This window comes from Muntiacus reevesi, chromosome X (assembly GCF_963930625.1).
Source record: "Muntiacus reevesi chromosome X, mMunRee1.1, whole genome shotgun sequence".
Classification (NCBI taxonomy): domain Eukaryota; kingdom Metazoa; phylum Chordata; class Mammalia; order Artiodactyla; family Cervidae; genus Muntiacus; species Muntiacus reevesi.
The window spans coordinates 20902561-20926767 of record NC_089271.1 but is presented as its reverse complement, the minus strand read 5'-3'; the positions used below and the strand labels follow the sequence as shown (position 1 = coordinate 20926767).

Below are 24207 nucleotides of genomic sequence, written 5' to 3'. Positions count from 1 at the left end.
AGAGGAAAACATAGGCAAAACACTCTCCGACATAAATCTCAGCAGGATCCTCTATGACCCACCTCCCAGAATATTGGAAATAAAAGCAAAAATAAGCAAATGGGACCTAATGAAACTTAAAAGCTTTTGCACAACAAAGGAAACTATAAGCAAGGTGAAAAGACAGCCCTCAGATTGGGAAAAATAATAGCAAATGAACAAACAGACAAAGGATTAATCTCAAAAATATACAAGCAACTCCTGAAACTCAATTCCAGAAAAATAAGTGACCCAATCAAAAAATGGGCCAAAGAACTAAACAGACATTTCTCCAAAGAAGACATACAGATGGCTAACAAACACATGAAAAGATGCTCAACATCACTCATTATCAGAGAAATGCAAATCAAAACCACAATGAGGTACCATTACACGCCAGTCAGGATGGCTGCTATCCAAAAGTCTACAAGCAATAAATGCTGGAGAGGGTGTGGAGAAAAGGGAACCCTCTTACACTGTTGGTGGGAATGCAAACAAGTACAGCCACTATGGAGAACAGTGTAGAGATTCCTTAAAAACTGGAAATAGAACTGCCATATGACCTAGGAATCCCACTTCTGGGCATACATACCGAGGAAACCAGATCTGAAAGAGACACGTGCACCCCAATGTTCATCGCAGCACTGTTTATAATAGCCAGGACATGGAAGCAACCTAGATGCCCATCAGCAGATGAATGGATAAGGAAGCTGTGGTACATATACACCATGGAATATTACTCAGCCATTAAAAAGAATTCATTTGAATCAGTTCTAATGAGATGGATGAAACTGGAGCCCACTATACAGAGTGAAGTAAGCCAGAAAGATAAAGACCAATACAGTATACTAACACATATCTATGGAATTTAGAAAGATGATAACGATAACCCTATATGCAAAACAGAGAAAGAGACACACATGTACAAAACAGACTTTTGAACTCTGTGGGAGAAGGTGAGGGTGGGATGTTTCGAGAGAACAGCATAAAAACATGTATATTATCTATAGTGAAACAGACCACCAGCCCAGGTGGGATGCATGAGACAAGTGCTCGGACCTGGTGCACTGGGAAGTCCCAGAGGAATCGTGTGGAGATGGAGGTGGGAGAGGGGATCGGGATGGGGAATACATGTAAATCCATGGCTGATTCATGTCAATGTATGACAAAACCCACCAGAATATTGTAAAGTAATTAGCCTTCAACTAATAAACATAAATGGAAAAGAAAGTTTGCTTTTTATGCAGATTTAGCTCTGGATGGTGTTCTCATGATTTATCAATTACTTAGGATAAAACTTTTTAAGCTGTTAGATTTTTGTGGTTTATTTAACTATTAATAGGGCTTCCCTTGTGGCTCAGCTGGTAAAGAATTCACCTGCAGTGCCGGAGACTTGGGTTCAATCCCCGGATTGGGAAGATCCTTGGAGAAGGGAAAGGCTACCCACTCCAGTATTCTGGCCTGGAGAAAACCATGGGCTGTATAGTCCTGGGGTTCCAAAGAGTCTGACATGACTGAGCGACTTTCACTTTCACTTAAATATTTGATAGTGCAATCCATCTTAGTTAATTGGAATTTTTCAAAATTGTCTCTGTAGTTATGTAAACTAGTATGGCACTGACGTCAGTATGGTTGGTAGATAGCAAAAGCTACAGAAGTTTTGAGGTGAAAGAGAGCAGATAGGATCTTGGAGGAGATGTAGCACTTGGGCTAGACCCAGAATGATGAATCTGATTTGACCTGGCAGAGAAGACAGAGAAAGGGCATTCCAGATGGGGGAAACAGTGTGAGTAATGGCATCCAGAATTGTAAACAAGCATTACATAATAGGTGATAGGAGATTTGTTAAGTACCTACTGAATGTAAATCATCATGCTAAGAATTTTGCAGGAATGTTTCTGAGATCAGCTGAATCCTCAGACAGTTTGTCTCTGGTGTCAGCATATTCTAATTTGTTTCACTCTATTCTAATTTGGACACAAAACTCAATATTTATTTGAGTCACTCACTCACAAAACTTTGTTGGTCAATATAAACTGCAGTTTCTTGACCTTAATGCTATAGACTTTGGGTCTAAAAAAAAAAAAATCCAGTGTTGTAGGGTGTTGTTCTGTTCATTGAAGGATGTTTTTCCTGATTTCTAGATGACAGTAGCAATCTTGCTGCCTATGTGGGACAGCCAAAAATGTTTCCAGACATTGCCAAGTATCCCCCAGGAGTCAAAATCAACTCTGATTGATAGTCATTGATACAGATTCTACCAAAGATAACGAAAGCTGATGGAGAATCTTTTATTGAACGGTGTATGTGCATGTGTGCTCAGTCACTCAGTCATGTCGGACTTTTTGAAACCCCATGAACTATATAGCCTGCCAGGTTCCTCTGTCCATGGGATTTCCCAGGCAAGCATACTGGAGTGGGTTGCCATTTCCTCTTCCAGGGAATATTCCCTACCCACAGGTCGTGTCTTCCTGTGTCTCCTGCACTGGCAGGTGGATTCTTTACCAAGCTGTGTCACCTGAGAAGCCATTGAACAGTTTACACAAAGTATATATCCTTTTTCTTTGTTTCCCTGGCTGAAGTCCCTTCTTGGTTTTTCTGCAATTGACTTTAGCAGAGAAGATGCTTTACTTAAGCTATTGCAAGTTTTAACTATGACATTACTGACATTTTCACCACATAATTCTCTGTTTAGAGGATTATCCTGCACATTGAAACATTTAGCAGCACCAGTGGCCTCTACCCAAGAGATGACAATAGCCCTCCCCTTGAGTTGTGACCACCACATCTGGCAAAGTTGGCCTTGGTGGAGAGCCACTGATGCAGACTATACCAAGGATAGCAAAGTTGTAGGGCCATATTCTGTATGACCTACATGATATAATTTTAAAATCCTCTATTTCTTCCCCTGAGGTTCTTTCTTGGTTACTATGAGGTTGGTTTTGTTTTGCTTATGCTGTCTCAGGGTTTGTCCGTCTCAGCACTATGGATGTTTTGGACCAAGTCATCTTCTGTTTTGTGGGCACTGTCCTGTAAATCAGGGGTCCCCAACCTCCAGGATCTAATGCCTTATGATATTAGATGAGGCTGATGCAATAATAATAGAAATAAAGGGCACAATAAATGTAATCTGCTTGAATCATCCCCAAATCATCCCCACCCCCCCTCACTTGCCCATCCATGGAAAAGTTGTCTTATTGGTCCCTGGTACCCAACAGGCTGAAACCATTGCTGTAGATTGCAGTGTGTTGAGCAGCATCCTTGACTTCTCCCCACTAGGTGCCAGCAGCAGAATGCCACCACCACCCCAAACCCCCAACATTAAAACAACCAGTTCTGTCTGTCTCCACATATAGTTAAATGTGTCCTGGAGAGAAGGGGCAAAAATGCCCCTGGTTGAAAACCACTGTTCTATTAATATTTCTACATACATTTCCCCATACAGTAGCTCTTCTTTTCAGCCTTGTCTTGAAAAACAAATGCATGTTTCTTCGTTTTACTCACTGGGTGGTATTTTTTGTTGTTACTTGAATGTGATTGAGGAACCTCACTTTCTATCTTGAGAGGCTTGTTACCCTTTTCTCTAACAAATACAGCATTGTCCCTAAGAGGAATTCTGGCAAATAGCATACACTCCAGCTTTCTAACCACTCATCATTTCTCATCCGAATGAATAGGAACAGGCCATTTGAGTTTCTCTCACAGGTTCTCCTGTAGACTGCTTTTGCATTGGGGTATATTGACATGCTATTTCACTAAATCTGAACATGTGGGCAGTCTCAAGATAAGCATATTGCCTTGTACACAGTAACTTGTATTGATGTGAAAAGAATGTAAATATTGGAGCCAGGCATAGCTGGGTAAAAATAGCACACAGTTCCTCTTTAATCAGATTTAGTAACCTTAGGCAAGTTACTTCCTCTGACATTATTTTAGCTTCTGCAAAACATGGGTTAAGATTACCCTCTAAGTGAATTTTCAATAAAGAGATTATTGGTTACAAAACAAAGGACCTGATATATACCAAACACTCAATAACTGTTAACTATTGCTGTTAATTTTATCAGGAGATATCAATACTTTTATAACAAGTCTTTAAAGTCAGAACCTGAACTTTAAACAACTATACCTAGAGTGTTTACCTCTTTATTTCACTTAATTTCTGGATTTTTGTTGTGGTTACAGCTGAGGCATGCTGGGGAAAAGATTGCTGGATTATTATTTTTAATTTCCCAGAAATGGTAAGGCTTTATTAATGATAATGTTCTCTTAAACACTGGATTATGAAATTTAGCAACATTTGTAAGGATATCTTCTTGCAATGTGAGAAGACGCATACGTGTGTGTGTGCTGCATTGCTTCAGTTGTGTCCAACTCATTGCGACCCTATGAACTGTATCCCACTAGGCTCCTGTATCCTTGGGATTCTCCAGGCAACAATGCTGGAGTGAGTTGCCATGCCCTCCTCCAGGGGAATCTTCCTGACCCAGGGATTGAACCCACGTCTCTTGCCTCTCTGGCATTAGCAGGTTCTTTACCACTAGTGCCACCTGGGAAGCTGGACAAGATGCATATTGCTTCTAAATGGAATGTAAGAAAGTTATAAATTTAGGAATTTTACTAAACTTGGTTCCCATGCTGAGTTTTCTTAATTTTTTTCCAAGTACAGATTTTCTTTCACATAAATTTTCCTTCTGATGTATATATGTGATTTTGACCTTTTCAAGACAAATTGAAAAATAAGATGAAAAGAAAGTAAAGACAATTTGTGAATCATATTTCAAAGATCAATAGAAGTGCAGAATGCACTATTTCTAGTCATTAAAATGGGTTTCATTGTTCAATTTGTTACACAAGGGTGTGGTTTTTCCTCTAGATTAGAAAATGAAGTGTTAATGTAACGCTGGGGTACACAATTTAGCTATAATACCAAAGAATTTAGTGGTGAAGGAGACCCCCAAATCACATAACATGAACATTCCTGTTTATTAATGAAGATAGTGAGGCCTACAGAAGACAAGTGATCTCCCCAGAATTTTTAATAAGTGGTTAGTGAGAGTTGATATGAAGATCTGGTTCCCAGTCACTCAGTCAGACACCCTACTCTATGAATCACATCTGTCTGAAAAAAATATTATGGGATCTTCTAAAAGATTGAGCATTTATTTTCTAATGAATTTTTTTTAAGTAGGGAATGATAGTGGAGATAGTTTTAGGAATTCTGTCACCAACCACTGGGGGCAAATAAAATATTTTGACTGGGTTAAGCTTGATGAAAACTAGTTTCCAATTCAGTACAACTATTTTAAAGCAAGAAAAGCACCACTGTTATTGTCTACCAAGTCTTTTAGAGAAGATACAGCTGGACATGGCAGGCTATAAAAGAAAGCAGACTTTAACAAACACACAACACTCTCTCATTTTCAAAGCACTTTTGATTTTATTAAGGAACATACATTGAAAGCCTAGTGGTATGGTTAGCTAAATGTCCAATAACTGACAGTATGTTCCCAATATTTCCTTAGGTAACTTGAGTACTGCATAACTTGAACGTATCTTGGATCTTCTGGTAGATACAATTTTTCAAGTTGTAGACATCAATAAAACTTGACCTTGGATCTTCTTGTAGGTGCAACTTTTCAGTGTGGGAGACATCAATAAAATTCAATCTTGGATCTTCTCTTAGGTTCAACTTGTCAAGGTGGAAACATCAATTAAACTCAGTCTTGGATATTCTTGTAGGTACAGTTTTTCAAGGTGCAGATGTTAATAAAACTCAGTCTTAGATATTCTAGTAGGAGAAATTTTTCAAGGAGCAGATGTTAAGAAAGCTTGTTCTTAGATATTCTAGTAGGTGAAATTTTTCAAGGTGTGGATGTTAATAAAACTCGGTGCATTTTTCTTGAGGTTTCTTTGATTTTTTTCCTATCTCCTAATTTGCTTACGCTTCTTAAACCGATCAGCCATTGATCGGAGGTTGGGTGGCACAGTCTGGTTGGCTCTTTGGAGAATTTTAATCAACTCATCAGCAATTTTCCAATCATCTTGGGTCACAAGGGTGATTGATTCACCTGTTTTCCCTGCTCTTCCAGTACGTCCAACTCTGTGTACGTATTCTTCAATATTGCGTGGAAAATTGTAATTATATACATGTGTGACATCACTGACATCAAGACCTCTGGATGCTAAATCGGTAGCGATCAGTATTTTCACTCTTCCACTTCTGAAGTCCTCTAATGCTTGGTCTCGATCACACTGTTCCCTGTCACCATGCAGGGACTGGACAGGTATTCCTTGAATACTTAAATCACTTGATAAGTCATCAGCCACAAGTTTTCTGCCGACAAACACTATGACTTTGTCTTTGGGTGACAGGCTCTGTAGGAATTCTTGGATCAGAGATCGTTTTTCTTCTTCAGTGGTGACAATTATGTTTTGCTTCACAGTATTTACAGCAACTAGATCCAGAGTGCCAACATAAACAATCATAGGCTGTTTCAAATAAGACTGGGCCAGTCTACGGGTGGCATCTGGCCAAGATGCAGTTGTCATAACAGTCTGTCTATCTGGGCGCACATCTAATAAGATCTTCATTATTTGGTGTTCAAACCCCAGGTCCAGCATTTTATCTGCCTCATCCAAGACCAAGTAGGTTATGCTTCTTAGGTTGACATAATTATTCATTTGTAGATCATTTAGTCTTCCAGGAGTTGCAATAATGATGTCTACACCTTTGGTAACATCTTGTATTTGTCCTTTTCTGTTTCCACCACCATATATACAAACACTTTTAAGACCTTTATATAAGTACTTAGAACATTCAGCTTCTACTTGCAAAGCTAATTCTCTGGTGGGTGTAAGGACTAGCATGCCAGGTCCATTCCGTTGTTTTCTAGACACTGGTTGAAAATTAAGATGGATAAAGCCAGGCATTAAATAGGATAGTGTTTTGCCTGTTCCAGTTTGTGCAATCCCTATAAGATCTATTCCTTGTAGAATAATTGGCCATGCCTGAGACTGAATTGGCGTTGGCTTTTGAAAACCAGCTCTCCTAATGCTTTCCATAATCTCAGGATATTGTTGGAAAGCATCTTCGAATGTACATGTGGGCTTGGGTATGGGACGTTTGTCACCCTCTGTCAAGTCATCACACCTTATGTTGCAATTTTCCTTTCTCCAAATGTCCACTTCGACTTGAGATAATGATTGTGTTGCTTTGGATTCTATGTATAAGTTTTTCTTAATTGGTGGTAAATCTGCCCATTTTCTTTTATTCCATTCTATCACTCCAGCTTTTACTTTATCCCAATCTATCCGTGGCTGAGCTGCTCTAGCAGTGACATCTCTTGGCTGGGTGGCTCTGGGCTCGTGATCTCTGGGCTGGGCCACTATGGCTGCAAAATCTCTGGGCTGGTCCACTATAGCTGCATAGTCTCTAGGCTGGGCCACTGTGGCCACATAGTCTCTAGGCTGGGCCACTCTGGTGTTGTCTTTGGCCTGAGCCTCTCTGGCCCCGTGGTCTCTGGGCTCGGTCCCTCTGGTGGCATCATCATCTCTAGGCTGGGCCTCTCTGGCAGTGTCATCTTTGGCCTGGGTCTCTCTGGCTGTGGGGTCTCTGGACTGGGCTGCTCCGGCAGCAGCATCATCTCTGGACTGGGTTGCTATGGCAGCATCATCATCTCTGGACTGGGTTGCTATGGCAGCATCATCTCTGGACTGGGTTGCTATGGCAGCATCATTGTCTTTGACTTGGAGGTCTCTGGCCTCATGGTCTCCAGGCTGGGCCCTTTTGGCAGCTTTGTCTCTGGGCTGGGCCAGTATGGCCGCAGAGTCTCTGGGCTGGGCCAGTATGGCCGCATAGTTTCTGGGCTTGGCCACTATGGTCGCGTAGTTTCTGGGCTGGGCCTCTCTGGCGGCATCCTCGTCTCTGGGCTGGGAAGCTCTGGCGGCAGTTTCTCTGGGCTGGGCCCCTCTGGTGGTGTCGTCGTTTTCGGCCTGGGCCTCTCTGGCCATGTGGTCTCCTGGCTGGGCCCTTCTGGTGACATTGTCGTCTCTGGGCTGGGCTGCTTTGGTGGTGTCATCTTTGGGCTGAGTGGCTCTGGTGGTGGTACTTCTGCTCCAGCCTCTTCCAGCAAAAGGTTGAGAGGCAGCACTATCAACACTGCATTCTGAACTGTAGCTTCTCTCTCGTTTCTTAACAAGAGTTTCTATAGCCACTTTGGCCTTGGCCTTCATGTCTTTCTTGCCAAAAATTTTTACCTCAGCTTCAGGACCACCTTTTATGATCTGTATTTTTGTACTGGTAGAATCCTGGATATCCTGTATTTTTGATCCCCCACGCCCAATCACCGCACCAATCATGCTGCTCTTAATGAGAAAGCAGAGCGGTGGTTCTCGGTAACTGGGCGCCCTAGACTCTGCGCGGCCAGAGGTGTGGCTCCAGCCCCTTCCTCTGCCACCCCTGCCATCCCGACTGACCTGGGGATCTCTCAGATCTCTCAAAGTAGGTTCCACCCGCTTCTTCTCTGGCGCCGACGCCATTTGTGGGCAATGGTAAAGTAAGTGATGGCCTCTCGTCTAACTTGGGCTGGAAAAAGAGTCATTTGGCTCCTTTCTCATCTCCACCTGCTGGAGACCAACCGACAGGCAGCTGGTCTGAAGCTATACTGCAGTTTCCTAGGAAGTTTGTCTTTGATATAGTGTCAGTTGGGGCGGGGCTTTGGAAAGGCTGACCAATCACAGGGCTGGGTCTACTGTGAGGTAAGCAGGTGACTGTGAGGCAAGCAGGTGACTGTGAGGCAAAATTTAAAGCAACAGTCACTCTCAGGGGCTGACCCTACGTACACTTAAAGGGCCCTGAGAGTGTTTGCCCAGCTTCAGTGTCACAGACGCCTCAGTCTCTGGACTCATGCTGGTTTTGGCTCAGTGTGGGAGCAGACAGGAAGCACGCCTTGAACTTTTCTTGTGATCCAGTTATTTGCATAGGAGGGAAAAAAGTGAATTTTGAAAATCAACTTACTTGTTTATATATTTGTGTGTTTATTTCAGTAAATTTCTTTTTGAGCAACAACAGTACTGGATCTAAATAAATTCATCAATTCCCTGTCCTCTTAATTTATACCTTCAGAAATCTCTTAGGTACATTTTGAGGGATGGCATTTTTGCCTCTGATTCTTCAGTTAAACTCCAACATTTGTTCAGGCACTTTCTGATTATTATATCAGGGATGCTGCTTAGAAAAGAGATCTCTGTTAAGGTCTCTGTTAAATTCGAAGGTGTTTTAAATACTTTCCCACTCTTGTCAGTGCCTCCTAATTTTTCCCTTTCTGTGTAGTCTCATAGATTCAGGGATATTAGCACTGCAAGGCTATGTAAAAGCAATTTATTAGGTGCAGTGTAAAAGCCACCCTGATTCTCATTGTATCCTTTTATACTTAATGGCCACTCTCAAATCCCCTTAGTTTTCCTGTTCAACAGGGTAAAATTTCTAGTGTTTTCAACATTTCTAGATATGACATGTTTTCAAAAATGCTTCCTATATTGTTCTTTCTCCTTTGGAAAGGATTCATTGTGGACCTTTTAAGATGTAGCCATAAACTAAAGAAGTCCACAGAAATGACCTAACCTTTCGTGTTAGATCCCCTTCACTGACCATGACGTACAAACTCAAGACACAAAACTGCTCATAGGCATGTTATGGATGCTTAAGTCTCTTCTTCCTCATCCCGTACTTACATGGTTGATTTTTTTTTCCTTGTTTGACTAAAGTACACTAATTATTTATCCTTTTATATTTGTCCTGTTAACTTTGGGCAATTGAAGCAGAATAGTAAATGCAGTTGTAATGGTAATTCTCTCATCCACCATGTTACCCTGTAGTTTCGTGTTCTGCCTGTTAAATGTTCATGGTATGTTCTCTCGTGAAGCCAAAGTTGCTGATTAAAATTTGAACATGGTTTCATATCAGGTACAAGTCTTTGACGCATTGGGAAAAGGCTTCTCTGTTTCAGTATTTCTCCTGCAAAGATGCTTTTTAAAGAAAAAAGAAAGGTTACTGGCCAAATATAAAAATATAGCACCCTGTATCTTCTTAGAGTCACAGTATGTATTAGGTATCTCAGAAGCTCTGATGATTACAGGAGTTGAGAAACTCAGCAGGGCATTGTTTTTTCTTTTAATTTTTATTGAAGTGTAGTTGATTTACAATGTTGTGTTAGTTTCAGGCGTACAGCAGTTGGGCCTTGTTTAACCCAAATTTATCAAAGGAATTTGCCAATGGAACCTCTTCTCAGTATTTTCATTAACCTTTTTATGGGAATAATTTTATATTTATAGAAAAATTCTCAAATGCCTGTTCAAGAATTTCCCCGACAGTTTTCTCTGGTCATATCCAAATGAAAAAAATAAGGGCAGTACATTTTTTCATAAATCTAAATTTATTTAATTTAAAATTTTACATTCTAGCATTGTACCCTTGTATTTTCTTTTGTAAAATATCCTTTTCGAAAGGAAACGAGAGTCACAAATGATTTTAAGGGTCTTTACTTGGGCAGAAAGTATTAAACTAGTACCAGAAGTTAGGTTTGGTTTTCAATTGTTATTGGTATGTGAAACCCTGCAAACTATTAATAGCAGCAGTCATCTAGCACAATAGCAAATGAAGATGATTCAGGATGTTATTAGTTATTGCTCATGGTGGCAAGCAAGAAGGTCTGGGAGACAGAAAGTTGAGACAAAGTCCTCTAAGGGATGTAGGTCTGATCTGCCACTCTGAGGGTGGAACTAAAGATCAAAAGATGTTTGCATTTTAGGGGATGAAACCAGTGTGGCCTTGGGGAAATAATGAAGGCGGCCTGAAGGACTAGGACAGAAGACTCAGGTTAAGAAAAAGGGGAACTGGAGAAAGATAGTTTGGGTCAGGAGAAGAGAACTCTCAGGGACCATAAAGACGTTCAAATGAGTTCAATTTAAAATGGTTTTAAAAAACAGGGAGTGCACCTGAAGTGAAGGAGTCATATGACACTGTCAGTATTAATTAGGGAAGCAGGTCCATATGGCATAAGCAAGATGCAGTGAAGTGAAGGATAGGACTGTGCTTGTGGTACTTTAAGTACACTGGACTGAAAGATGTGAACAGGCAATGGCAGTGGGAATTCATAGAAAATAATAGCTAGAAAGAAAAGAGATCCAAGAAGCTAATTTTTTTTAGCCCCACTGTATGTGAAACACTTAAAATGTGTCACATCACAGCAAGTTCATAGTAGGTATTTTCCTCCTCTTTCATGTGGAAACACTGAAACTGGTAGATACTATAGAATATAGTCAAGTTCAGGCAAGGTATGGTAAATAACTTAGCTATTCTTCCCAAGAAATAGAGAGTAATGAAAGACAGGTTTACAAATACCTTTAGGCGTGAGACTAGGAGGACAGAAAGCCCAGTGAAGAAGCAAGAGAACTTCAAGAGAATCCAAATAAAGCATGACAATAGGACAGAAGGCAAGAGAACATGTTGACCAGGCCTGGGAAACAGTGTAAAATGCTTCATAAAGGACAGGAGGTAAATAGATGACTGAATTTGGGAGAAAGAAATTAGCAATGACTTTCAAGAAGTCCCTTTTTGTGGAGTGATGGAGAAATACATATTTCAAGGAAAGAAATTGGGATGAGACACGGCTGGATGCCTGGGGAGCTTTGCAGGGTTGGGGAGAGAACTGTATATCTCGTACTGAAAATCTGAAAAGCAGTGTCACAATGTTTAAATAAGGAGTCTAGGAAACTAGGATTTCCTGGGCAAGTTACTGGGATTGTTCTCTGAATGATCCAGTGGATTTCGAGAAGATGGCTTATCGTGAATATTGTAAGAAAATGCATTTTAATAGTCTTTCAAAATGTGTGGGAGGATAGGATGAGGGAGAGAATCACAAGGAAACAAGAACCATTCATTAAGCTGTTTTAGAAAAGGAAAGTCTTTCTAAAAGAGAGAGGGTGCTGGGAGTTCTTTCAAGGAGATTACAGTGCTATTTTTAGCTGCCCATTAAGCCTTTCTCTATCAAATTTAGTTTATTCTCCACAGAGTGAGGGAATGCATTATTTAGGTATATGAAGAAGTGAGGCTATGGAGGTAATTAATTCTTCTTTCAGCACAAACAGTAAAGAAAAAATAATGTAAGCTGATTAGCACCTGCAATAAGTGCCTTTTGAGGAATTCTTGCTTACCAACTATTTCCTATGGAAATTTAACATGTTGGCATTCATTTAAAAAATAATAATAACCTTCAGTTATCCCTTGGCTCTATTTTGAAGCATTTGAAGGGCTTTCCAGGACTATTTCAATTCTGATATCTATGGTGGAGGTAAATGGAAAGAACAACAGCATTATCTACATTATTTGCATTATATACAGAACCATAAGAATCCTTAGAATCATGGGATCTTAGAGGTGGAAAGGACTGACTGTGGAGAGCATCTCTTATAACCCTCTCATTTGCAAGTGAGAAAGCTGAGGTCTACAGTGGCTCTGTCCACTGGAAAAATGATGGGAGTCACAGATATAATTTTATATTTTCTAGTGGCCACATTATAAAAAGAATGAGGGGAGACTTCTGATTCTGGACAAGGTGGTATAGACACACCTCCCTATTACTCCTCTTTTATTGATTTTACATGTAAGACAAACAATAAGTCTCTGAAATCTAGAGAGAAAGCAGACCAACTAAGGAATGATTTGAGGAATGATAAAATGGTGAGTTCTCTGAGTTTGCTTTTTTCTCCTTTATATCTTGGAGTCCATGCTGGAGAAGTCTGCAACCCAGAAACAGGCACAATAAAAAACAGTTTCAAGAAAAACTTTTTTTGTTTGTTTTATTTTGTTTTGTTTGGGAGTGGGAATGTTTTGTTTGTTTGTTTTTTAGCCAAATGACCAGGAAAGGAGCAGCTGGGGAAAAAATCTTTTTGATAGTAACCACAGTGTACTTCTCCTGGCTCTATCAACAAAGGCCCAAAGTAAAGCCTAAATTTCCATCCTCATCCATTGGTAATGAGATACACTCCCTCCACTACTGGGGTGGATCCAAGGAGACCAAGTCTCTTAGTCTATGTTTTAAACACTGGCCAGAGGGAATGAGATTCCTTCTGCATCCCGCCCCCCATCATGTCACTGGAAACCCATGACACACATGGGGAGCCTGGACTTCCACCCCCATCTAGCAGTAATGAGGCATACCTCACTTTCTCCACAGTGCATGTGATGTCCAAATAGGGAGCCAGGACTTCACATCTGCCTGGAAGTAATGAAGCAGGGCTCAACATGCCACACCAGCATAGTGTCAGTGGCAGTCTGCTAAAACAAAAGATTTAAATAATATCTGAAGTCTCATGACGTACAAAATGTCTAAGAATTGAAAAATCACTCATCCTCTTGAGAACTGAAACAGTCTCAGCTTGATTTAGGGGGGAAAAAAATAGATGCCAACGCTGAAAAGAAACAGACATTGAAATTATCTGAAAAGAATTTGAATGCAACCATTCTTTGGTGGGGGGGGGGGAGATTTAGTGAGCAGTTATAAGCATACTTGAAGCAAATGAGAAAAAAAAAAGTCCTAGCAAGAATAAGAAGATACAAAGAGGAAGCAAATAGAAATTTTAGAACTGAAAAATACAATACTCAAAATTCCTGCATGGGTAAAATAAATAAATTTTTAAAAATGAATAGATAAGAGAGAGTAATAAAGCAGGGAACTTGAAGACATAACATTAAAAACTACCCAGTCTTAGTAAGCTAGAGAAAATGGAGACAAAATTAATAGAGCCTCAGGAACCTGTGGACAGTATAAAAAATTCTAATATTCATATCTTTGGAGTTCCAGAAGAGGACAACAAATATAGGTTTGAGCAATTATTTAACAGAATAAGGACTGGAAATCTCCCATTTCACAAAAGGTATAAACCTACAGATTCAAGAAAATAAGTAAACCCCAAGCATAATAATCCCAAGAAAATCCATGACATGACACATCAAGATCAAACTTCTGTAATCTAAGGACAATAGAAAACTCTTAAACACCGGATAGAAATGACACATTATCTAGAGGGAATGCCAGTTCAAATGGAGGCCAGAAGGAAGATGCATAATATTTTTCAAATGCTGAAAGGAAAGAATGATCAACCCAGAATTCCATATCCAGAGAAAATACCTTCAGAAATGAAAATGAGATCCAGGTATTCTCAAGTGAAGGGAAACTAAGTTTTTGCTAGCAGACTTGACCTAAAATAATGGCTAAAGCATGTTTTCTAAATGGAAAGGGAATGATAACAAGGAACTTTGGAATATCAGGAAGGAGGAAAGAAAACAATAAGCAAAAGTATAGGTAAGTACAAGAGTATCCTTTTCTTCTGGAGTTTTCTAAATTGTTTTTTGACAATTGAACCAAAATTATAACAATGTCCAATATGGTTTTAAATGTGTTTAGAGAAAATACCAATAGTTAAAACGGTTATAATTGGGGAGAGTAGAGAGACATACAGAAAGGTAAGGTTTCTAAATTTCATCAGTGATACTAGTATACTATGATAACTATAGATAAAGCAATATCTGGAACAACCACTAACCAACTATACAGATATATACTCAAAAGCACCACAGGTAAGTGTATACAGAAGTCCAAATATAATGTTGTATGTGTGAAAATTACATGATGCTGCAAACAATCTTAGTAAATTTTTTAAAAGCACTACAGATAAACTAAAGTACTAAAATGGAGTTCTGAAAAAGTTTTCAGCTAACCACAGGATATACACACCTGAAGACATACTCAAAATTCTTAATCATAAGGATAATAGAAATCAAATCCACAATAAGATTACACCAACTAGGATGGCTAAAATAAAAAAAGATACATAATAGCAAGTATTGGTGAGGATGTAAAAGGAGAAATTTGAACTCTCAGGCATTGTTAATAGGAATGTAAAATAGTACAATCACTTTGGAAAACATTGTTGCAGTTTTTAAAAATGGTTAACCTAAAACCACCTTAAAAATAAGTTACCATATGACCCAGCATTTTCCCTCTTGAGTATCTATCCAAAAGAAATGAAAGCATGTTCACAAAAACATGTACATAGATGTGAAGAGTATTGTTCATAGTGATCAGAGAGTGAAAATAACCCTAAAAGCTGATAAGCAAAATGTTATATCCATATAATGGAATACTATTCAGCAATAAAAAATGAGTGAGATACTGATAAATGGTATAATGTAGATGGTCTTTGAAAGTATTATGGGAAGTGAAAGCCAGTCTCAAAAGGCTTCTTACTTTATTACTCCATTTATATGAAATGTCTAGAATAGGTAAATACCTGTACAGAAAGTTGATGAGTGGTTTTCTATGGCTGAGGATGGCAGCAGAAGGTGAGGTGAACTTGCAAGTGAGATGGGAGGGATAATGGGGAGTGACTGCTACAGAGGTTCTTTTTGAGTGATAAAATATTCTAAAATTCAGTTGTGGTGATGGTTTTGAAACTCTCTAAATATACTAAAAGCCATTGAATGGTTGTTGTTGTTTTGGTTTTTTTGCCACACCCCATGGCATGTGGGACCTTAGTTCCCTGACCAGGGATTGAGACCACACCACCAGCATTAGAAGGCAGAGTCTTAACACTGGACCACCAGGGAAATCCCAAATGGTTCACTTCAAATGAACAAATTGCATGGCATGGACTTGTATCTCAAGAAGTTATTAAATAATGTATGGAACTACATGACTTTGAGGTTTCTAAGCACCTTGTTTCCTTTCTTATGTTATTTAATTTTATCATCTAATTTTCCCCTCTAAAGGCAATACACTTTACACGTGAGAAAACCAAGGCGCAAAGCATTTGTTATTTTCCCAGGGTCACCCGGCTAACCCCTGAGCTCCATGAAGCAATCACAAACATTTCCTGACTACACACAAGGGCGATTAACAATAGGTTGGGGAAACCTGGGGAAGGCAAGACATGGAAACCGCTTCCAATAAACATATTCAGTTGTGATAATCTGGGATAAAAAAGGCAATCCAGTGTGACAGTAGTTTTTATTGCCTTCCTTCTGGGCTTCAGGACTGCTTGTAGTTGATAAAACCATTCAAACTAAGGATTTGGGGCAAGGGCTTATGCTCAATTCTTTGCAGTGTGCATTACCATTGAGGGAGATAGCAGGTGACTTAAGTCTTTCGTATGAATCACTGTAGGGGAAGAGAAACACAAATGACAATGTAAACAACTGCTAAAGCTTCTCTTCGGGAGTTTATTGATATTCCTAAATGATAGGCATAGAAAATTGATGGAAGAAAAGGCAACAGCATTCAAGGGTGGATTAATTTGGCATCTTGTTTTTCTGTCAGTCTCATTATAGTACTTGACAGGAAAATAGATGCATTTGATGGCATTTACTCTTTTCAACAAAGCCATTGCTTCAGAAATATTATCACTTTTGATTTTTCAATTTTTGCTAAAATGGTGTTTGATGTAGTTTTGTTCTCATTATGGAGTCTCTGTCTCAATTTTCTAAAAAGGATTACAACCCCAGTGAAGTATGGCAGAAAATTAATTGATGTGTGGGACTATTTAAAGATCATTCAGGGAGAACATCAAGTGGTATTTTCTAGACTGTCTGATCTGAATAGTCTCTACTTGGAATGACACAGATTTTTTGGATGGCAGCTGTGAGTCAAAACCCGGAAGTTTTTGAGATTTTTATGTTTTAGCTCCAGCAGACTGGGGTCCTCACAGATGGAGCAGTGGTAAGGGGAAGAAGCTGAGAGGAAGTGGGATGGAGGTGAGGGAAACTAGCTTGGTCATTGAGGATGATTCCAGAAGAAAATCAGCCTTTCTAATATGCAATGTCCAAAAACCATGCTTATCAGACCAGGTCCAGTTCCATGGTAGACAAAGGTCTTCTAATACCACAGCTGTAATTTTGCAGCTGGCAGAACAACAGTTTAAGAGGCTACTGTGTTTAAGGCAAGTTGCCAGGCAGAGAGTCTTTGAGATTATCCAGTTCTCAGTAACAAGTAATTGCTGAAGTGTCAGGATCCCACCCAAGGAGGCTATGGTTCAGGGTGGAATTTTGTTGCTGATGGAAAATGGAAATATTGGACAGAAGGAAATAGGATGAAAATTGATTGTGTAGACCTTTGCAGCATGGGGCGGGGCTCATGTGAGGCCAAGCCCATGTGGTACATGATACTATCTCGATGACAGCAAGGCTAGTTCCAGCCCCATTGGAAAGGGGTGAGCCAGGGTTGGTGGTAAAATTCACCCATGATCAGGACCTAAAGAGGAGTCACCTTTTGGTGAGTCCAGGTAAGACTGTGAGGGAAAGACGGGGGCTGATACCCACCCACAGATCTGATCAACAATTATCACTATTATGTAGCCAGACATATGCAGTAAGACCCAATAGAGTGTACTGATCATGAGCAGAGACTTGAAATCTGAGTTTCACCTCTTCTACTTACTATTTGTATGACACTGGGTAAATTACTTAACTTCTCTGTGCTTCAGTTTTCTCTTGTAAAATGGAGTTAAAATGATATTTATTTCTTAGGGTGGTTGTGAGGGTAAAATGAGACAATCCACATTATGTGCACATAAGAGCATGTCAATAAATGTTGGTTATTCTTACTGCTGCTGTTATTAAATTAGTCCTTCCAATTCTGGTCACTGATCTTGTCACTCAGGCTTTGAGCTATCTGGAAGGATGGAATTTTTCCAATTAAATCAGGTCAGCATGGTGCACTCTGATATAATGCCTTGCTATTCAGTCTGGTAGACAAACCGACAACATCACCTGAGAACTTGTTAAAGAGGCCAAATCTGACTCCATGCTAGTCTTCCTCAATCAGAATCTGCATTTGAATAAGGTCCACCAGATAATTCCTATGTACATGAAGGTTTGAGAAGATCTATGACAGAGGAGGCTAGAATATACAGTGGGGGAAAGACAGACTCTTCACTAAATGGTGTTGGGAAAACTGGAGAGCTGCATACAAAATAATAAAACTGAATTACTTTCTCACACCATGCACAAAAATAAATTCAGAATGGATTAAAGACTTAAAATGTAAGACCTGAAGCCATAACACTTCTAGAAGAAAATATAGACACTATTCTCTTAACATTGCTCTTAGTAGTAGCTTTTTGACTGTGTCTTCTCAGGTAAGGGAAGCAAAATGAAAAATAAATAAATGGGACTGTTGTTGTTCAGTTGCTCAGTTGGGTCCAGCTCTTTGTGACCCCATGGACTGCAGCATACCAGGCTTCCCTGTCCTTCACTAACTCCTGGAGCTTGCTCAAACTCATGTCCATTGGATTGGTGATGCCATCCAACCATCTCATCCTATGTCACCCTTCTCTTCTTGACTTCAATCTTCCCAGCATCAGGGTCTTTTCTGTGAGTCAGCTCTTTACATCAGGTGGCCAAAGTATTGGAGCTCCAGCATCAGTCCTTCCAATGAATATTCTGGGTTGATTTCCTTTAGGATTGACTGGTTTGATCTCCTTGCTGTCCAAAGGACTCTCAAGAGTCTTCTCCAGCACCACAGTTTGAAAGAATCAATTCTTTGGCACTCAGACTTCTTTATGGTCCCTCACATCCATACATGGCTATGGGAAAAACCATGGCTTTGACTATATGGACCTTGGACCTTTGTTAGCAAAGTGATGTCTCTGCTTTTTAATGTGGTGCCTGGGTTTGTCATAGCTTTTCTTCCAAGGGGCAAATGTCTTTTAATTTCATGGCTGCAGTCACTGTCTGCACTGATTTTGGAGTCCGAGAAAATAAAGTGACTATATCAAACTACAGAAGCTCTTGCACAGTGAAGGAAACTATCAACAAAAAGGGCCAAGATATTTGCAAACAATTTATCTGATTACTCATATAACTCAGTGTTAGAAAACAACCTGATGAAAAAATGGGCAGAAGGTCTGAATAGAAATTTTTCCAGAGAAGATACACAGGTGGCCAACAGGCATATGAAAGATTTTCAACATCATTAATCATCAGGGAAATGCAAATCAAAACCACAATGAGATATCATCTCACACCTGTCAGAATGGTTATTATCAATAAAGTGAAAGTGAAGTCGCTTAGTTGTATCTGACTCTTTGCGACCCCATGGGCTGTAAGCTACCTCACTCCTCTGTCCATGAGATTTTCCAGGCAAGAGTACTCAAGTGGGTTGTCATTTCCTTCTCCAGAGGATCTTCCCAACACAGGGACTGAACCCGGGTCTCCCACATTGTAGGCAGACACTTTACCATCTGAGCCACCAGGGAAGTCCAAAGACAACAAATAACAAGTGTTAGTGATCTTGTGGAAAAAAGAGAATCCTTATGCACTGTTGTTGAGACTATAAATCTCCAGTATGGATATGCCTCAGAAAATTAAAAATAGAACTCCCATTTGATCCAGCAATTCCACTTCTGAGTATTTATTCAAAGAAAATGAAAACACTCATTTAGAAAGATTTATGCACCCCTATGTTAACAGCATCATTATTTGCAATAGCAAGATGTGGAAACAACCTCAGTGCCCATCAATAGATGAATGGTAAAGGAAAATGTGTGTGTGCATATATACTCACACATACACACAATGGAATATCACTCAGCCATAAAAAAGCATGCAATATTGTCATTTGCAACAACATGCGTGGACCTAGAGGCTATTACGCTAAATGGAATAAATCATACAGAGAAAGACAAATACCATATGATTTCTGTTATATATGGAATCTTAAAACAAATGGACATACATAATTAAACAAACAGAGTCATAGATACAAAGAACAAGCAGGTGGTTACCAGAGCAGAGGGGGTGGGAAGAGGAGAAAAATAGTTGATGGTGTTTAAGCAGTACAAACTTCTAGGTGAAAAATGAATCAGTTATGGGTATGGAAGGTACAGTGTGGGTAATGCAGTCAGTAATTATGTAATATATTTGTGTGGTGACAGTAGTTAGACTTATCATGGTGATCATTTTGAAATATATGGAAATACTGAATTATTGTGTTGTGTGCCAGGAACTAACATAGTGTACATCAATTATACTTCAAAAACAAACAAAGGAACTCAGAAAAAGAGATCAGATTTGTCATGGGGCTGAGGGAGCAGGAATTGGATGAGGGCAGTCAAAAGATATAAACTTCAAGGTATAAGATAAATACTAGAGATGTAATGTACAGCATGATAAATGTAAATAATACTCCTGTGTATTCTATATAAAAGTTGTTACAAGAGTTCTCATCACAAAGAAAGAATATTTTTTTTCTATTTCTAAAGTTTTGTTAACAGTAGAGATGATGGATATTCACTAAACTTATTGTGGTCATCATTTCATGATGAATGTAAGTCAAATCATTATGCTGTATACCTCAGACTTACATAGCACTAGATCTCAATCATGTCTCAGTAAAACTGGGAAGAAGAGATTTGAGAAGGCCTGTACAATGGGTTACCTTAAGATTTTCTAACCTGCTTTCACCACTTAACTACCTGTCTAAAGTTGTTCAAGTTACTTAACTGTTCTAATTTCTTAACTCTAAGAATAATAAATATGTGTTATAATTGTGAACCAAGCGACAATACTGGAGTGGGTCGCCATGCTCTCCTCCAGGGGATCTTCCCGACCCAAGGATAGAACCCAGGTCTCCCACAGTGCAGGGGGATTCTTTACTGTCTCAGCCACCAGGGAAGTCCTGTGATTGTGAAAGGCTGCAGGAAATTACATGCTAGCATACTTTATAGTACTCTAACAAGGTACACACAGTGCAATTCTGATTTCTAGGAGATACTAGTGACAAGTAATAATTTGTAGGGTTTCAGATGTGATCAGCTATTGCTGTGCCTTCGCCTTCATATGTCCCACACCATGATCCTAAAACAGCAGCAGAGCTTTAATGAACTAAATAAACGAATTCCTATGTTTTCTAGTTTTATTGAAGTATAATTGACAAAATTGTCTATACTTGAGGTAGACAATATGATGATTTGATGCATGTTTATGTTGTGGAATGACTACCACAGTCAAGTAGTTAACACACTCAGATAGTGAATACATTGCCTCACATAGGGAATATATATTCCAAAGTGATGATAATAGGAGTTGGTAAACTTTTCCTTTAAGGGCCAGATAGTGACTATTTTTGTACTGTGGGCCACATGGTCTCTGTCGGGACTACTCTGCTCTGCCCTTTAGTCAGAAAGGAGCTACAGATATTATGTTAATGAATATGCATGGCTGTGTTCTAGGGGGAAAAATGTACAAAACAGGTGGTATGGTTGAAGATTATAAGGAAACAAAAGGGAAATTTGAGGCAACTCTTGAAGGTCCTTCCAAGCTTTTCCCTCAAAGTCTTTGGGGACCTAGGAAGTAAGCCGAGATATGATAGCACTGGCTGGCTGTCTGAACTAAGTGTGGGATGAGGAGGAGATCTTTTGGGCGAGATGAGCATTGCTTCTCAGTTACCACAAGATTGTGTTTGGGACTGGATCTCTTCCCAGGGCAATGCCTCCTCATTCAGTGTTTGCTTGTGCTAAAATTACTCCACTAAAAACTTGCCAGAGTCACATCATATTCCCCGAAAGCAATCTTTTAACAGCATGGATCATAGATGATCCATAATTTTTCCATGGCCCCACCCTACAGATCTTAGTGGCTCCAAATATGCATCTTCAAATATGATTTGAAGGGGAGACTGAGCAAAGGAGTGTGTTATAAACTGTGTGTTTCCAGTTGGCAGGCCCACTGGGCCTCTGCCTCTGTCCTTCCTACTCAAAGCTAAACAGAGACCTGAGGGCCCTTAATGGACTGACACAGCGGAAGAGTCAATGTCTTGCATGCGTGTGTGCTCAGTCATGCCCAGCTCTCTGTGACTCCATGGACTGCAGCCCATCAGGCTCCTCTGTCCATGGGATTCTCCAGGCAAGAATACTGGAGTGGGTTGCCATGCCCTTCAGGGACCCTCCCCGACCCAGGGATCTAACCCACGTCTGCTGCATTTCCTGCACTGGCAGGCAGGTTCTTAGGAATCAGAGTCATTGTCTTAGGCTTTTATAAATCTCTGTTAAGGGTTGGACTGCCATCGTACCCAGAGAGGGTAGAGAGTCGGTAGGGTCTTAGCAGGAGGAGCCTCTGGGCTGTAATCTTTCTTTCCAGGGACGTTGCCTGAGATTGAGGTGGAGTCTGAGCAAGCGGAAAGACCAGGCTCCAGGTCTTCAGGAAAGGAAGCTGGCAAGAGATTTGGCCCCAAGCCAGGATGAGGCCAGCCCAGCACTGGAGCAGAAGCCTAGGGATAGGGAGGGGTGGATGTGCCTGTGGGAGCCAGGGAGCAGCTGCAGCTCTTGGAGGCTCCTAGTACCACCATCAGGCATATTCTCACTGAAGACAGGTTGTAAGGCATCCGTGTCCCCTGTGGGGCATGGGAGTATCAATTTGGAGCTGGCTGGCACAGAGTCCCAGGTTTGCATACATCATGTTGAGTGTTCATTACTGGATGCCACAAGTAACTACCTAGGTTTTAAGTCTCATGACTGCCGGCTCATTCAAGGATTGCTGAGGACTTTGTGTTTGGTAAGAAAAAAAGAAATTCAACTGTGTGAGTGGCCAGAGGCCTTTTGTGGCAATCTGACTTTTCAGAGGGTTTCCAAGGACCTGTTCTGTTATAAAGACTGGGTGCTCTTGGAATTGTGTATCAGTCAGGCTCCATCCAGTGAGGAGCCTCAGTATTTTAACAGGAAAAAATCTGTACTGAGGTATAAAGAATTTTTTAAAATATATAACACAGCTAATGAAGGCACTAAACAGCAGATAAATAAATAAATAAATAAATAAAACACTAGGGAATCAGGGAAGGAGAAACTCCAGGAAACAGCAGCTACCTTTGGGGCTAGGGGAACAGAAAGAAGAGGTGGAAATCCTTGAAGTTTATTTTTAAAATTTAGCAGCTCAGAGGAGGGTCTCCATGGAGTTAAACCCAGATCCCTGAAGAGGAGGAGTTCTGTTGTTCCTGAGAGTGATAAAGCTTGTTCTACCAGGGGTGGAAAAACCTCACGTGGCCTTCCACTGCTGTCATGAGATGGAGCTGTAGTGGGGAAGGAGGGAGGGTTAGTGCAGGCATCCTCCCAGGAAGAAGACAGGAATGGTGCGTCCCTCCTGCTTCCTCCAGCCCTGCAGTTCCCTCTAGAGCCTAAGAGGTCTCCAGCCAGCAAAGCAGAAATGAGGCCTGAGAGTCCCAGCCCCCACATCTCGTAGCAACCCCAGGAAGAGGGGCCATTAGGACTCGGAGACCATAGATGAAAAACCCACAGCACTCGCCTGCTGGTCTGGGACGGGCTGTGTGGGTTTGCGGGGCCTGCCTGTCCAGTGAGGTGAGACAGGAACTCAGAGCACCTTCCCTGCCCTCCTCCCTCCCCAGCACTCACAGGTGGTCCCAGAGAACCCCATGCTGGGGGCTCAGGGAGCTGTGGATCGAGTGAGTGAGTGACAAGATGAAAGGAGGGCTCCCGAATTCTACACTCCAGGGGATGGGAGTGAAGACAAAGACAGGATTTTCTAGCTTTATCTTTTTTCCAGAAAGTACAATGCATGTAGCTTTAGCCCACACGTGGTCTGGTAGGAAATGACTGTATGGCGAACTTCAGTGTAGCCAAAGGACAGGTTTGATTCTGTGGCGAGAGCATCAGAGGCAGTGATTTCTGCTGGGTAGTCCTTTGTTGTTGTTGTTTAGTCACTAAGTCATGACCCATTCTTTTGTGACCCCATGGACTGTAGCCTGCCAGCCTCCTCTGTCCATGGGATTCTCCAGGCAGGAATGCTGGAGTGGGTTGTCATTTCCTTCTCCAGGGGATCTTCCTGGCCCTGGGATTGAACCCACATCTCCTGTGTTTCCTTGCATTGGCAGGTGTATTCTTTACCACCAAGCTACGAGGGAAGCCCTGCATAGTTATTTAGAACAACACATGTGCTATTATGGGTTCTACTTCTTTCAGAAATTCAGGACAGTCAGAGCTCCATTTCCTATATTACTGTGCAAAGAGAGTAACTATCCTGAGATGACTGAGAGATTATTAGCAGCCCATATTGGTACTGTTTCTTTCCCTTCATCTCTGGTCTGTTTGTGGTGGAGGCTCAGGCACAAGTGTGTGTATGCG

General features: G+C 40.7%; 1 protein-coding gene across 1 annotated transcript; it reads right to left on the bottom strand.

Annotated features, from left to right (window-relative positions):
- Nucleotides 1-5865: 5865 nt before the first annotated feature.
- On the bottom strand, nt 5866-8559 carry DDX53 (DEAD-box helicase 53). The gene is given in 1 exon segment (XM_065916661.1): nt 5866-8559. A coding segment is annotated over 1 exon segment (2694 nt).
- Between the last annotated feature and the right edge of the window lie 15648 nt (nt 8560-24207).